Below are 13,532 nucleotides of genomic sequence, written 5' to 3'. Positions count from 1 at the left end.
GCATGTTAAAAAATAGTGACCGCATTTGCAAGTTTTTTTTAATTACTAGTGTATAAAATGTACAAGAAGAGAAAGATCACAGCACCCTCACACCAAAATTAGGTTTGAATAAGCCCAGATAATCAAGACAATACAGTGAGGTGAGCATTTTAGTGTGTTTAATAAATTAGATTGTGAAAAGAGTAAACCAATATAAAAATAATAATAATTTACACAGCAATCAACATAAAACTACATACATAAAGTCCACACAAAGTTGTCATCAAAAAGCTTTATAATCCTGCAACAGTGCAGCATATTAAACCTTAAGCATTCACAATGAAGGATTAAAGATAGTGCTCCATAAACAAAATTGCTTTAACTAATTAATGAAAACTGTCTACGTTTTATGAGAATGTTCCAGCTTGCTGACTGACTTTGCATCAATGTAGTGGATATGGATAATGATAAGTATAAGATGGTATATAGAAATACAAGAAAAGAGCCAACATATTTATGGCACATTTATGATTTAAGACATTTGAAAACTTGAAAGGTTTAGAACCGCCCCAAAAAATATGTGGGAAGAACAAAAACGTGTAGGATAAAAATTTCTAACCATACTGGAAGACAAATAAAAGGACTGAGCAAAGAGTAATGAGATTTTACTGCATCATCTCTCCAGGTCAACAGTTTGCAGTTCTTATTTTTTATGATGGTGCTGTTGTAGAAAGGTGAAATAAAACAGGGGAAAAAAAGCAAAACAAAAATAATTATTGTTACAAGAAATTTAAGTTCTTCTGGCCTGAACTCTAAAACCCCATTAAGTCATTGCATTGAGTGCCTTACAACATCAAACAGCTTTGTTTACTTCCTGGTATCTACTACTGTTCCTGACATCTACATAAATACATCACCTGTCAGTGTTTCTGAGGACTTCTATAGAGTCCTCCAGGATTGACTCAGTGCTCATACCCACAGCAGACGGTCGCCTCCCAGTGGTAGAACCAGAGAGCTGCAGGTCAGCTGGAGTGATTTGCTTCAGATCCCTGCGACACAAACGGACTGGTGTCATCTCCAAACCTTCCCTAGACTCATCTCCTACTCTCCTCCCCAGGGACGGTGTGAGCATTTGGGTGTATTCTGGCATTTTTGTCTTTTTGAGGGTTTGGCGGTTAGAAGAAGAAGAAGGGCACTTGGTTTGGTTTTCATTTCTGTTCATACAGAAATCATTGTGTATCTTTTTGTCCATTTTCTCTGCATTTATTTTTTGGTATGTTGTTACAATATGCGTCCGTGTTTGAACCTCCTCAGGATGAGTTTGGGCTTCATTTGAAGAAATCTGCATCTTTTGCATAGGTTTGTGCTCCTGTGGGCAAGAAGGCTGATCATTAGGCTGCAATGAATCGCTGAAGATCACTCTGAGTTTCTTTTTGAGCTGCCGGCTGGTGCTTTTGTAGAAGCAAAGCTCTTTCTCCAGATGCTGCAGTCTGTCTTGTGTTGCCTGTTCTGCCTCTCCTGGAGCACCCTCTGAACACATATGCAGACATACTGTGAAACCAAGTGTCATAAAACAAATTCAAGTTCAAATCCAGGCTCCACAAATTTCCTCACCTTTAAGTTTCTGCAGCAGCAGCTGGATGTTGTACTGGTGATCTCTGTGTTGCTGGGTGAGCCTGCGATCTGTATCCAAGGCCAGACGCTGCATAGCAGCCTCCATCTCTCTCAACAACATCTTTTGCTCTTCTGCCTGAAGTTCCAGCTCTTCACAGTGCAAATGTAGATGGCGCTCTGTCTCTCGAAGACAAACAACCTAAAAGGATAATAAACTTTCTGATAAAGTGCAGGGGCAGCAAGCTTCCAAACTTCTCTCTCCAGTGCATTCCCAAGCAAGGTGAGAGATGTAATTTCTCCAGCATGTCCTGGATCTGCCCTCCTCCCAGTAGGACATGCCCAAAAACACCTTACCTTAGAGGCACGCAGGAGGCATCCTAGTCAGACACTCGAACCACCCTAATTGCCTCCTTTTGATCTCTTTATATTTTAGGGACACTACGCTACAATACACAACAATGTCAGAGGGAAAATGGCAACAATCACACAACCTACTATGAGAAAGCACTTGGCAGAAGTGGGCAGTAGTGGTGCAATAGTGGTACACCACTGAACCACATGTGAAGAGAAAAAGAGGTGAGTAAACTTATTAGAGTGAGGTGTTCCGGGCATGTCCCACCGGGAGGAGGCCCCGGGGCAGACCCAGGACACGCTGGAGAGATTATATCTCTCGGCTGTCCTGGGAACGCCTTGGAGTTCCCCCGGATAAGCTGGAGGAGGTGGCTGGGGAGAGGGAGGTCTGGGCCTCTCTGCTTAGGCTGCTGACCCCGTGACCCGGCCTTGGATAAAGCGGATGAAGATGGATGGATGAAACAGAAGGAGAAAAAGAGAGCTTTCAGATTCCGTATGAGCACCATAAAATCACTTTTTACAGGTAAATTAACAAGTTTTTATCAAACTCTGAGATGATGGGAAAGAAAAGGAAGAGAATTAATAGAGGATTTGAAGACGGAACAAGATATAGAACTAGAAAGGAGAATGTATATGGATTATATGTAAAGCAGAATATTCCGTATATACATATGTATGCAAGTATTTTACGTTACCTTGTTGAAATATTTCACAAGCAGCTCCAGTGCCTCAGGCAGCGACAGGCCCATAAGTTTTCTGGTGACATAACAGAGTTGGGCGGGTTCAGCGTTTTGTGACTGATGCAAAGAAAAGTTTGTGGCCGACAGCTTCTTCTGTTTGTCCTGGATCGAGCGGTTTTTAAACTCAAGTGCTGCATCCAGAGCTTCGATAGCTTCTTCCACCTGGAGAAGGGAATGCGTCTCCTACATGACGACACACACACATCACTTCACCTAAACATGTACCAGAAATACATCGTGGTCAAATTTACACCATACACACAACACTCCCTTTGTTCTGACCTCCACAGTGAGCACTTGGTTGTCATTCAGCTGGGCGTCCAGAGCGTCTCTTCTCTCTTTAAGCAAGTCTCTCTCTTTCTCCAGTTCCTTCATGGTAACTCCTGCCTTCCTCCTCTGTAGCTGCTTCTCCAGCGACTCCAACTGCATCGACACGTGCAGCAGGTCCTGACTCAGAGCCTGAAAAACAAATTGATAATAAACCTCCTAATTCTACCATTTATATGTGTCCACCTAATCTTTTACTGTAATTAATAAAGTGACTTGTGATAGTATTTAAATTAAACCATAGCAAACACAGTCTGACCTGACTGGAGCACAGCTTCTTGGTCTCTAATTTGCTTTTCTGTCGCACACACGCCTCCCTGTGAATAAGAACCTCCTTTCTCCTCTTCAGCTCCTCCTCCAGCTCATTCAGCTCTGCTCTCTTCTGAAGAACATGCTCCTCTTCCTCCTCCAGCCAACTACTGCAACACAGCTACAGTGAGAAGGTGAGGGAGGGAGAAGAAGGAAGGAAAAGAGGAAAGGAAGGGGCACAAGGGACAAAAAAGGAGATTGATGAAGACACGACAAAGGTAGACCCTAAAACACTGTAAGAAGTTTAATACCTGAAGTTTCCTAAACTAAACTAAACTAAACTAAACTAAACTAAACTAAACTAAACTAAACTAAACGCACTGTCCAAATGACTATTTCAGGGGAACAAGAACAATGTTTTACCTGTTCATTTGTGTCCTCTAACTTATACAGTTTATATACAGTTGAAACTCCAGCACTTTGCTCCTGTAAAAACAAACAAAAACAAACAAACAAACCCCCCCCCCCTTATTTGTCATATATTGTTCAAATCTGATATTTCTCTTAATGATAAAACAGTTTTCAGGTGATCACATTATTATATTATTCCTCCATTTTCTGATTAGTTTAAATACATTAAGGTTTTATAAGATAAAGGTCAAACTGCTTTTATGTGAAGATTATAAAGCTGACTCATATTTAAACTTTCGTTAAGCAAAGATAAATATGAAAGTGAGAAAAAGTTAGGCGTATGGATGTTTTTACCATTTTGTAAAACTGTGAAAAAACTCTATTGTTTCTTTTTAAAGTTGATTTTTTTTCTAATTATTAACTATTTTTCCTTGGTATTGCTCATTTTGCCCCATCATGTATTTGGACCAACAAGGCAAAATGCTCACACAAAAACAATTTTAATAAGTTCATCTCTTTTTTTTTTTTATTGTTGTTTAAAATAATCTGTACAGCTAACCTCATTTTCATTTTGTTGGACTTCTTTGTTATTCTCACTGGTCTCTCTCAGGCTGCTCTGAAGCTGTGCTCTCTGCGCTCTCATGTGCTGCAGGCTGTGATACATCTCCACTCGCAACTCCCGTCTCTGCAGGGAAAGTCTTGCAAAAACGCCGGCTTTTCTGCCGTCCTCAGTTTGCCTGTCACGTGTTTCCAAAGACTGAGTTTCCTTGTCTACCACACAAAAGCACACACTTAGAGATGCATGTACTGTTTAAAATAATAGATAACATGAATAAATTTGTCAGGTTTTCAGTTCAAAAGCCAAATTAATCTAGGGTAGACAAGAATCAGCCTGAGCATTAGAGAAATATACTATCATTACTTGAAAACATGACTCTGAGAAGATCAGTGTAGGCAGGTCGTGGATAAGCTTGTGTATAGTAAGTTAATCATTACAATCTTCTTGTCATTGTCATCTTTGAATTTCTAATGATGCTTCTGGAAGCTGCAGGACATTCTGGTTATAAAGCTTTTCATACTTCCTTCGATACACCAATAAATCCAGAGGCTTCAATAGTTCCTCACTTAGCAGAGAGCAGAATACAAAGTATGACATTATCGAAACACACCAGTTTGCTCAAGCTCTTTGATGAGCTCCTCCTTCATGCGCATGTTGATTGACAGATCTCGGATCCTTCTCTCAGTAGCGCTTGCTCTTATTCTTGCTTTCCTCGTAGATCTTTGCTTGAGCTGGTTTTCCTTGATGGCTAGAAAAGAATAGCTGAGAATGTCATAGAAAGGTTCTAAGGCAGAAAGCCATCACTATAAAAAAGGATAAGCCTACAGACAAGTGCAAACCAGAGTGCATGTAAAGTGTACCTGTGGCTCTCTGAGGCTGCTGTAGTCCTGGTTTTCCACCACATGTGTGATTTTCTTCTGCGTTTTTCTCTTTCAGAGCTGATTTTTTCTGCTGATTGGTCCATGTTTGGTTTAAAAAACGCCTGCAGAAATGTCATTCTATTAGTCCACGGACATCGTTTGACATTAACTTTATACTGAGTTTTCTGAATCAAAGCTTGACTTAGTAAATCAAACACCTGAAACATTTCCAAAACACCAATCAGGCCTATATTACACACAGAGGGAAAATTATGAGTATTTACAATACATATGTTATAATACCATATATCAGAGGTGTCAAACATATGGTCTGGGGGCCAGACCATCAATCAGGACAGTCATCTATGAGGTGCTGTAAGGGACATTATTACTGAAATGCTCTCACACACACACACACTATTGAAATTTTATCTCTCACACACAGTAGTGAAACGCTCTCACACACACAGTAGTGAAACGCTCTCACGCACACACTAGTGAAACGCTCTCACACACAAACACTATTGAAATTTTATCTCACACACACACACTAGTGAAACACTCTCACACACTCCACTGAAACGCTCTCACACACACACACTACTGAAACGCACTCACACACTCCACTGAAACGGTCTCACACACACACTCCACTGAAACGCACTCACACACTCCACTGAAACGGTCTCACACACACACTACTGAAACGGTCTCACACACACACACTACTGAAACGCACTCACACACTCCACTAAAACGGTCTCACACACACACTACTGAAACGCACTCACACACTCCACTGAAACGGTCTCACACACACACTACTGAAACGGTCTCACACACACACTACTGAAACGCACTCACACACACTCCACTAAAACGTTCTCACACACACTACTGAAACGCACTCACACACTCCACTAAAACGCTCTCACACACACACTACTGAAACGCACTCACACACTCCACTGAAACAGTCTCACACACTCCACTGAAACGGTCTCACACACACACACTACTGAAACGCTCTCACACACTCCACTGAAACGAGAGGCATTTCCGCTGAACAGGAAGTTGTTTCCTGACAAGGAAACTAATGGAAAAAGTGGTAAATTCCAAAACACTACAAGGATGTCTACTCAGCAACCTGCAAGTACAGCGGTCTCCAACCTTTTTTGCACCACGGACCATTTATGTTCGACAATATTTTCACGGACCGGCCTTTAAGGTGTCATGGATAAATACAATAAAATAAAATCAGTACCGGTACCAAAAAAAAAAAAGAAAAAAAAGAAGATTTATTCATAACACATGGGAAACCGAGTTAACAATATAAATGATATAAAAAAAACCAAACAATAAATACCCTGAAAACCATAAATTTCAAACTCGAGCCTCAACTCTTGCGACCCAGTACCAAACGACTCACAGACCGGTACTGGTCCAGGACCTGGGGATTGGGGACGGCTGTGCTAGTAGCCTAAGTGAAGCAGCCGCATTACTTAAGAATACATTAGCTTCTTTGAATCCAGGAATGGATTCAAGTTGCAACACAGAATTCGGCAAGTATGTCCTGTTTCCCCTAAGCTTTTTATATTGGCAACTCAACTGTTAACACTATTAACCACTATTAATCTAATGGTTGGCACCATTAGAATTAAATGGTTAAAATCTTGTCTGTCACAGCCAGACTCTATGTAGTTCCGATCCTTGTTTAATAAAATAGGAGGATTAGACTTCATTTTGAAATGTGATTTTGAGGTAAATAAAATCCCAAGCAAGATATCGAACTTTCCCAAACAGACTTTGCATTTTTGGAAAATGATATTTACCCACAACTTCTCCCCATAATTCAACCTTATGGAATAATAGGGTAATAACACTTAATCAAAAATCAATTTTCAAGAGCGTCTGGTTTAAACAAAAAGATTATATTCATAACAGATTTGTTGGATGATAACGGTGTCATTCTAAGTTACACAGACTGTTCAGAAAAATATTGTCTAAATTGTTCTCAAAGAGAATATAACAAATTTTGTGAACTGGCCCCACTGCCTCTGCTTCATTTGATTAAAAACTTTATGATATACAATAATTTCTCATCAGTGCTCCCAAATTTATTGCTAGGACAATGTCAGCTGTTTGATGAAAATGCAATAATAAATTTATTAGTAGTTTCTTTAAAGACAAAATATTTCATAGTTACGACGGAATGGTTACATGGCATGGTTCTAATATAGTTATTTCAGATACACTGGATAAAGCATACTCGAAATTTATGAAATGGCCTATTCTACCTAAAGTTAAAGAAACACGCTTTAAAGTAATGAACAAAATTAATCCTGTGGCAGAATTTCTAAAAAAGAGATTTGGCTTTGAGGTGGATCAGTGTTCTTTTTGTACTGATGAAAATGAAACCCTAGAACATCTTTTTTTTTCTATGCCCTATCACACAATCTTTTGGTGTGACTTAAAAAATTGGATTTCCCTAAAAATTAATGATGTGCCACCATTTGAATTACATCATATCATTTTTTTTATATGGATCAGAATCAGAATCAGAATCAGAATACTTTATTGATCCCTGGGGGAAATTATTTATCATCGATAAATCGGATCATCGAGCATTGGGTGTCTCAGACATTATTGACATCATCATACTTTTGAGTAAATATATCCATTGTGCTAAATGGAGGAACGCTAAGCCTTCTCTCCCTGGTTTTATTAATGATTTTAAGATATTTTTTTCTTTGCTATAAAAGACAAAAAGCAAATATGCCAAAAAGAATTAACCAGGATAATGCCTGTCTCCTTCTATTCTAAATTTTGACTTATGCTGAGGCTAATATATTGTTAACTAATGCAGCTGCTACACTTAGGCTACTAGCAGGTTGCTGAGTAGACATCTGTGTAGCCACTTTTTCCTTCAGAGATAAAATTTCAGTAGTGTTTGTGAGAGCGTTTCAGTAATAATGTCCCATACGGCACCTCATAGTGATCTACCAGAACCTTTTCTCTATTTTACACATTTTTTCATGTAGAAAAACAGAGACATGCTATATAAGATATCTCAGGTATTAAATATGTCATTAAATAGCTTTACACAGAAAGCTTCACTCATCCAGACCCACTTAAGATGAAAGTGGGTCTGGATGTGGCCCTCGATGTAAAATGAGTTTGACATCCCAGCGTTATATAGAGATTTGCTTCAATTAAAATCCACTCACACTCTTCAAATAAACACTTTCCGTACAGTTTAATGTCCTTCACTGACAATTGATGAGGCAAATAGATTCATTCATCCAATTCAGGATCACATGGTGACTCCTTATTTCATTATATGTGACAAATGCAGAGGAAGATGATCAAACCAAGAGGGTTACTTTAAAAAGTGCAAAACTTGCTTTAGCTGCCGGTTCAAACCTGCAGAGAAATCGAAAAAAATCTAAAAGAATAAAAAGAGAAACTGAAAAACTTGACATTAGATGTTTTTGCCTTTGTGAGACGTTTGCTTGGCTGCACAAACCAAGTGAAGAGTGGTTTGTTGTCTGAACAGGTCGCTGCCTAGCAGCACAATATGCAGTCATCCTTGACAGCAAAATTGCAGCGTGTCGCTGGATTTTCAAGTACACACAACACACTATCCAGCCCTTTTCCCAAAATTGATATGCAAAGTGCAAAAGCGGCGTGGAATAAATGCAGCAGCATCTGAAGAAAACAACTTTTTACTTCTTCAAAGTCCATCCTCGCACTACACATTTAGCTTAAATTGCCTTAGACATGAATAAATGATTTAATGCCTCAGATTTTTGGGATTGCTTGTTTAGCAGAATACACTAAAAAAGATTCTTCAGCCTCAATAAACATAAAGCAATAGTTGTGAATAAAATGCAGCTTAAATATATAAAATCAAATGTTTATTTATTCAAATAATTAATCATTAGGGATTCTATACCAATCATGTAAATTTCATTTAACCAATAAATTTAGCATATTGCACTGTATTTATGTAACAGAATTACAGAGAAAATTGACATGTAGTTAAATTAGTTAAGTCAGCATTTGGAGTGTAAGTTACTTGAAACTTACTACTTATTTTTGCACAAGTAAGAATGCTGCTCTCACCTAAATCTCGGTCTGCGCATAGATGTGTCATTCTCATCCTCTTCCTCCATCTCTGGTCTGCTATCTTTGCTCTCTGCCTGCTGTTTTAAGAGCGGGCAGTACACGTCCTCTTTTTCCTTGATTTCAGCCAGCAAGAGTTGGCCATGCATCTTAAAAGCTGCCATTACCCTCTCCAGCGTATAGGCTGGTGGACTGGAGTGAATCTAGAAGGCACAGGCACAGATAATAAAAGTCACAAAAAAAACATTATAACAGACCAAACAAAAACAACAAAAACAAAAATAAAAAAACCCACACTTATGGACACCAACCTAACCCACACACTACCCACAGTTACCTACCTTCCTGGGAGGCCTCCACATGCAGCTGTGTGTGATCAGAGGGACACTGTGGGGTCTCTTGTACTCAGACCTCCCCACTTCCACTGTTGCCCCTGAGGCTGTCCCCCGAAAGGTCATGAGTTCGCCACGAAGGCGATCAATCATTATCTGCTGGTTCACCAGTTGTTCTGTCTAAACATTTGCACAGAGGCGCACATTTAAAGAACAAACGATAACACAGCAGACATGCCTTAAATTCATCTTTTAATTTTTTTTCCCGTAAATAAAATATACTGATTTCTGCATCACAGAGCAGCTCTTTATTGCAGTGTTCTCCTCCTCACCTGTATACGTAATCGCTGCTTTTCTTCCTCTAACGACATAAGGTGAGTTTTCCTCTCTTGAAGGAGTTTCTCGAGTTCCTCCTTTACCCGTCTCAGTTCTGCATCTTTCTGCTCCAACAGTTGCTCGTCTATGTGGAGAGCTTCCTAAGCATACAAAAGAGAAACTGGATAGGATAGCAAGCCTATAAAATTGTACAGCTTGGCTTTTGTTTATGTAAACAGTTCCATTTGAGCCATGCTGCATTTGTTCACATCACCTTATCAAAAGCTCTCAGAGGATAAGATATTCCAGACGAAATGTTGACAACTTGTAACGGAAACAAAGGAATAACCAATGATATACCAATGGCTTCACTTCTTTCTACAGCCTCAAATCTAAACGGGATGCAGTCATTCTTAGTTTACATTAGATATGTCAGTGGTTTTAAAAAAAAAAATCCATATTAGACTTCAGTTCTTTAACGGCAATTCCATCAGCAGTTTGAATGCTTTCAGTCTGAATACGCTTCTCCTATTCTGAATAACAGGTATCTATGAGGGTACAGTAATATATATAAGACACCAAGCTCATTTACATGCCTTTGTTGTTGTTTAATGTGACAGGCATGTCCACATGTTGGAGACACTAGCCATCTTTTAGGCTTCAAGGTAAGCAAATAAAAATCTCTGAGGTTTTTTGCGTTACTTTTATCAATTGCTTGTAATCAAAGTTTTTGCGATCTCTTCATGGCAACATCCCTTTTAAAGTCTTTTATAGTTACCTGGCATTTTTTAAGCTCTTCTCTGAGGTTTAATGGAGCAAAATGGTCTCCCTCCTCCTTTGAACACTCCATACGAGTTGGAGGTGAGTAACTGACAGCTCTGAGTCTCTCTTGCCAATCCTCCAGCCGCTCCCTGAAAGAAGGACTTGGAGAGGGGCCAGAGATATTCTCAAGCAGAGCAGCAGCTTCCTCTGCCAACAGACGGTACTGTGACGTTTCCTCTCGGCTTGCTGTCCTATCTGGTTCAGATACTTCGGTCTGACAGTATGCATTGATGTCACTTCCCTCTTCATATCTCTGACCAGTCTTTGCTTTTTCTGTTTCCACCTCTCTCTCCTTCCCTTTCAACAGCTCTCTCAGTGTCTCTACTTCATACTCCAGCTCCCCTAGTCGAGCATCACTGGGGTGCCAGGTTGTAGTAGGGCATGATTTAACCTCTGTTTGATCCGGTGTTTCTCCTGGACGGTTCTGAACGGATCGGGCCGTGGATGCAAACTGCAGGACGCTCAGGGTGTCAGCTACAAAGTGGTCGGAGGGGCTTACACACGCCACCATTAGCGTGTGGGTGCTGCCTCCTAATGAGTCACGAAGGAGTCGAGTTATCTTGGCATCACGATATGGTACGTGTGCACTGCAGGAGTTGTTAGTGTGCCGATTTCGACTTAGCTCTGAAAGTGCACGGATAACGTTGCCCAGCGCAAACAAGTCTGTGTTGATATGAGCAGACTCTTTCAGTTGTGTCCCGGTGTTCCCAGTTTTTCCAGCACGTTCCAAGCCTGCCAGGTCAACCAGACAGAGCTTAGAGGAGCGGACAGACTTAAAGGAAGAGTTCTTGCTGTTGTGGTAGGATAACATGACCTGAAGGGTGAGGATGGTATGAGAGCGACTAGAGCGCTCGTTCATTCCAGTGGTGCCGGTGTGCCGGAAAATATTTCCCATCTCTACATTGTTGAGCAGCTCCTCTGCTGAGGTGATAACAACCTCATTGGCTCCCACCACCACTGGAATCACACAAAGAGACTTTTTAGTCAATGAAACAAGACTGTTGCTTCCCCTGTAGGCAGACATTCACACAAAATGCCTAATCTCACTGGATCATTTATCATTCACTCATTAAATGTGCTGAAAACTATATTACATATTATTACAAGTAGGTGCACCGCAGAGTCGCTGACTGTAAATGATTACACAGTATATAATATCTTTCGCAGTACTTGTGATTTCTCCAGTGCGCTCTCTCAAACTTTTTATCCTGAAATACATACATGTTAATAACATCACAATCGGTCTATCAGTCGGATGAAACTCAGATGGATGGTCAAAAATATAGGATACTGTTTGTCATCTCTGAAAGTGTATGGTTTCTACTTTTTTATTTCCACTCTGAATATTAAAATATATGTAAAGTAAAGGTAGAAAAAGTTGATTACCCGTGTTTCCCCTCTCATCTTCCCTGATACGAAGCTCTTTGTGGGTGGTCTGCAGCTGCAATAGGTCTCTTAGTTCCTCCCTGTAGACCTCAATGTAGGACACCTTCACTGTGACATCCACAACATCACTTTCCTTCCTCTTCTCCGCCAGGTATAGGAACAGATCCTGGGCTGCGTGGTCAATAATTCCCCCCTCTTCATCTATGGAAGGTTTTGGAAAAAGAGAATTACAGTTATGAAGTTAGAAAGTTCAGATGATTAATGGGCCTTGGAGAGCACAAACAAAACTCCTAAAACTGCTGTGTTTAAAGACTCAAGTCCACAGATGTTGGTTTTTCCACATTAAATAAACAACCCCCTGAACCCCTTAGTTCCCTTTTTCCTACAATCCATGAACTCATCAGTCACTTATCAGTCAGAGTGGTTAAGCTCTGTGTTGGAGCTTAACCAATTTTTTTGGTTAAACTTCACATTACCTCGGCTCCTTCTGCCCAGTGTGTACGTCTTGCCTGATCCGGTCTGCCCGTAACAAAAAACGGTTGCATTTTCACCGTCGACCAAACGCTCCACCAGGCTTTGGACGCAGGACTCGTACACCTCATCCTGGCTGACTGATGGTCCAAACGCGTTGTCAAAGGTGAAGAGTCGGTCCTCACCCACCATCACCTGTCCGGTCCCCGGCACTACACGCACACACACCCTGTGGTCGTGGAGGACTTCTTTGGGGAGCAGAGGCCGGATACGGACCGCCACCCGCACACACCCTTCGCTCATGACGTCCTGATGTCTTTAATGGAGCTCTTTAACTTGTTTATCTCGATAGTAACAAGACTCAATAAACACAAATTCACCGTAACACCTGGTCACTTTTTTTCGGGCAATCGCTTGTCGCGCTCTTGTTAAACTTTGTGACATCTCGTTTGTTGTCGGTCCTCGGTTGCCCGGGAAACCGCTGCCGCCGCCGTTATGAAACCGGAAGTGGGACGTTCAAGAGTACTCGTGGAAGTCGGCGCCGTTAAGGCGACAGCGCCATCAGGAGTCTGAGATTTACTTGATTTATAGATTTGTTAGGTCTTTTTAAGATATGATGACTTTCATTTGCCATACAGCGAAACCGATCATATGAGACAACCAACCAATTGTTATTTAACTCTATTTTTAAGACGACCGGACTTCTTTAAGTTTGCGAAGAGGTTTGAGCTCTTACTCAAGTCTTCTCCAATTCGAAAGATTTCAGTTTCTACTTTACAAAGGTATAGAGCAGTTTTATTTACACAGGCATTTGCTTAGTGGTTAGTATGAGTGTATAGTTTAATTTTTTTGTCTGGTCATTCTGGATAAATACGTATTCTTTTAGATGTACAAGAATTCTGAAACAGAAATGTTTCCATGTTCAAAGGTATAGTGTGGTGAAACAGGCCATGTCTGTCCTGGGATAAAGTGGAGGAGTGCACAGAAGCTG

General features: G+C 40.5%; 1 protein-coding gene across 3 annotated transcripts; it reads right to left on the bottom strand.

The window, feature by feature from the left end:
* Positions 1 to 141: 141 nt before the first annotated feature.
* On the bottom strand, positions 142 to 13,082 carry LOC101465349 (kinesin-like protein KIF27). Of its 3 annotated transcripts, none has more exons than XM_004547278.2 (15): positions 12,547 to 13,082; positions 12,071 to 12,271; positions 10,641 to 11,641; positions 9,880 to 10,023; positions 9,557 to 9,727; positions 9,216 to 9,418; positions 5,091 to 5,212; positions 4,841 to 4,978; positions 4,231 to 4,442; positions 3,684 to 3,746; positions 3,271 to 3,441; positions 2,967 to 3,143; positions 2,640 to 2,867; positions 1,594 to 1,792; positions 142 to 1,509 (listed from the first exon to the last, which is right to left on the bottom strand). In XM_004547278.2, exons 1-15 carry the CDS (start codon positions 12,842 to 12,844, stop codon positions 893 to 895), a joined length of 3,945 nt encoding a protein of 1,314 aa, XP_004547335.1. In that variant the 5' UTR covers positions 12,845 to 13,082; the 3' UTR covers positions 142 to 892. The 3 variants fall into 3 exon arrangements, with proteins under 3 accessions (XP_004547335.1, XP_076747037.1, XP_076747036.1); XM_076890922.1 differs by lacking the exon at positions 142 to 1,509 and adding an exon at positions 2,213 to 2,372 and having other exon boundaries at positions 1,600 to 1,792; XM_076890921.1 differs by lacking the exon at positions 142 to 1,509 and having other exon boundaries at positions 1,658 to 2,372.
* Positions 13,083 to 13,532: the final 450 nt, after the last annotated feature.

This window comes from Maylandia zebra, linkage group LG12 (genome assembly GCF_041146795.1).
Source record: "Maylandia zebra isolate NMK-2024a linkage group LG12, Mzebra_GT3a, whole genome shotgun sequence".
In the NCBI taxonomy this organism is placed as follows: domain Eukaryota; kingdom Metazoa; phylum Chordata; class Actinopteri; order Cichliformes; family Cichlidae; genus Maylandia; species Maylandia zebra.
The sequence above is the reverse complement of the archived record's forward strand: the minus strand, read 5'-3'. Positions and strand labels throughout refer to the sequence as shown.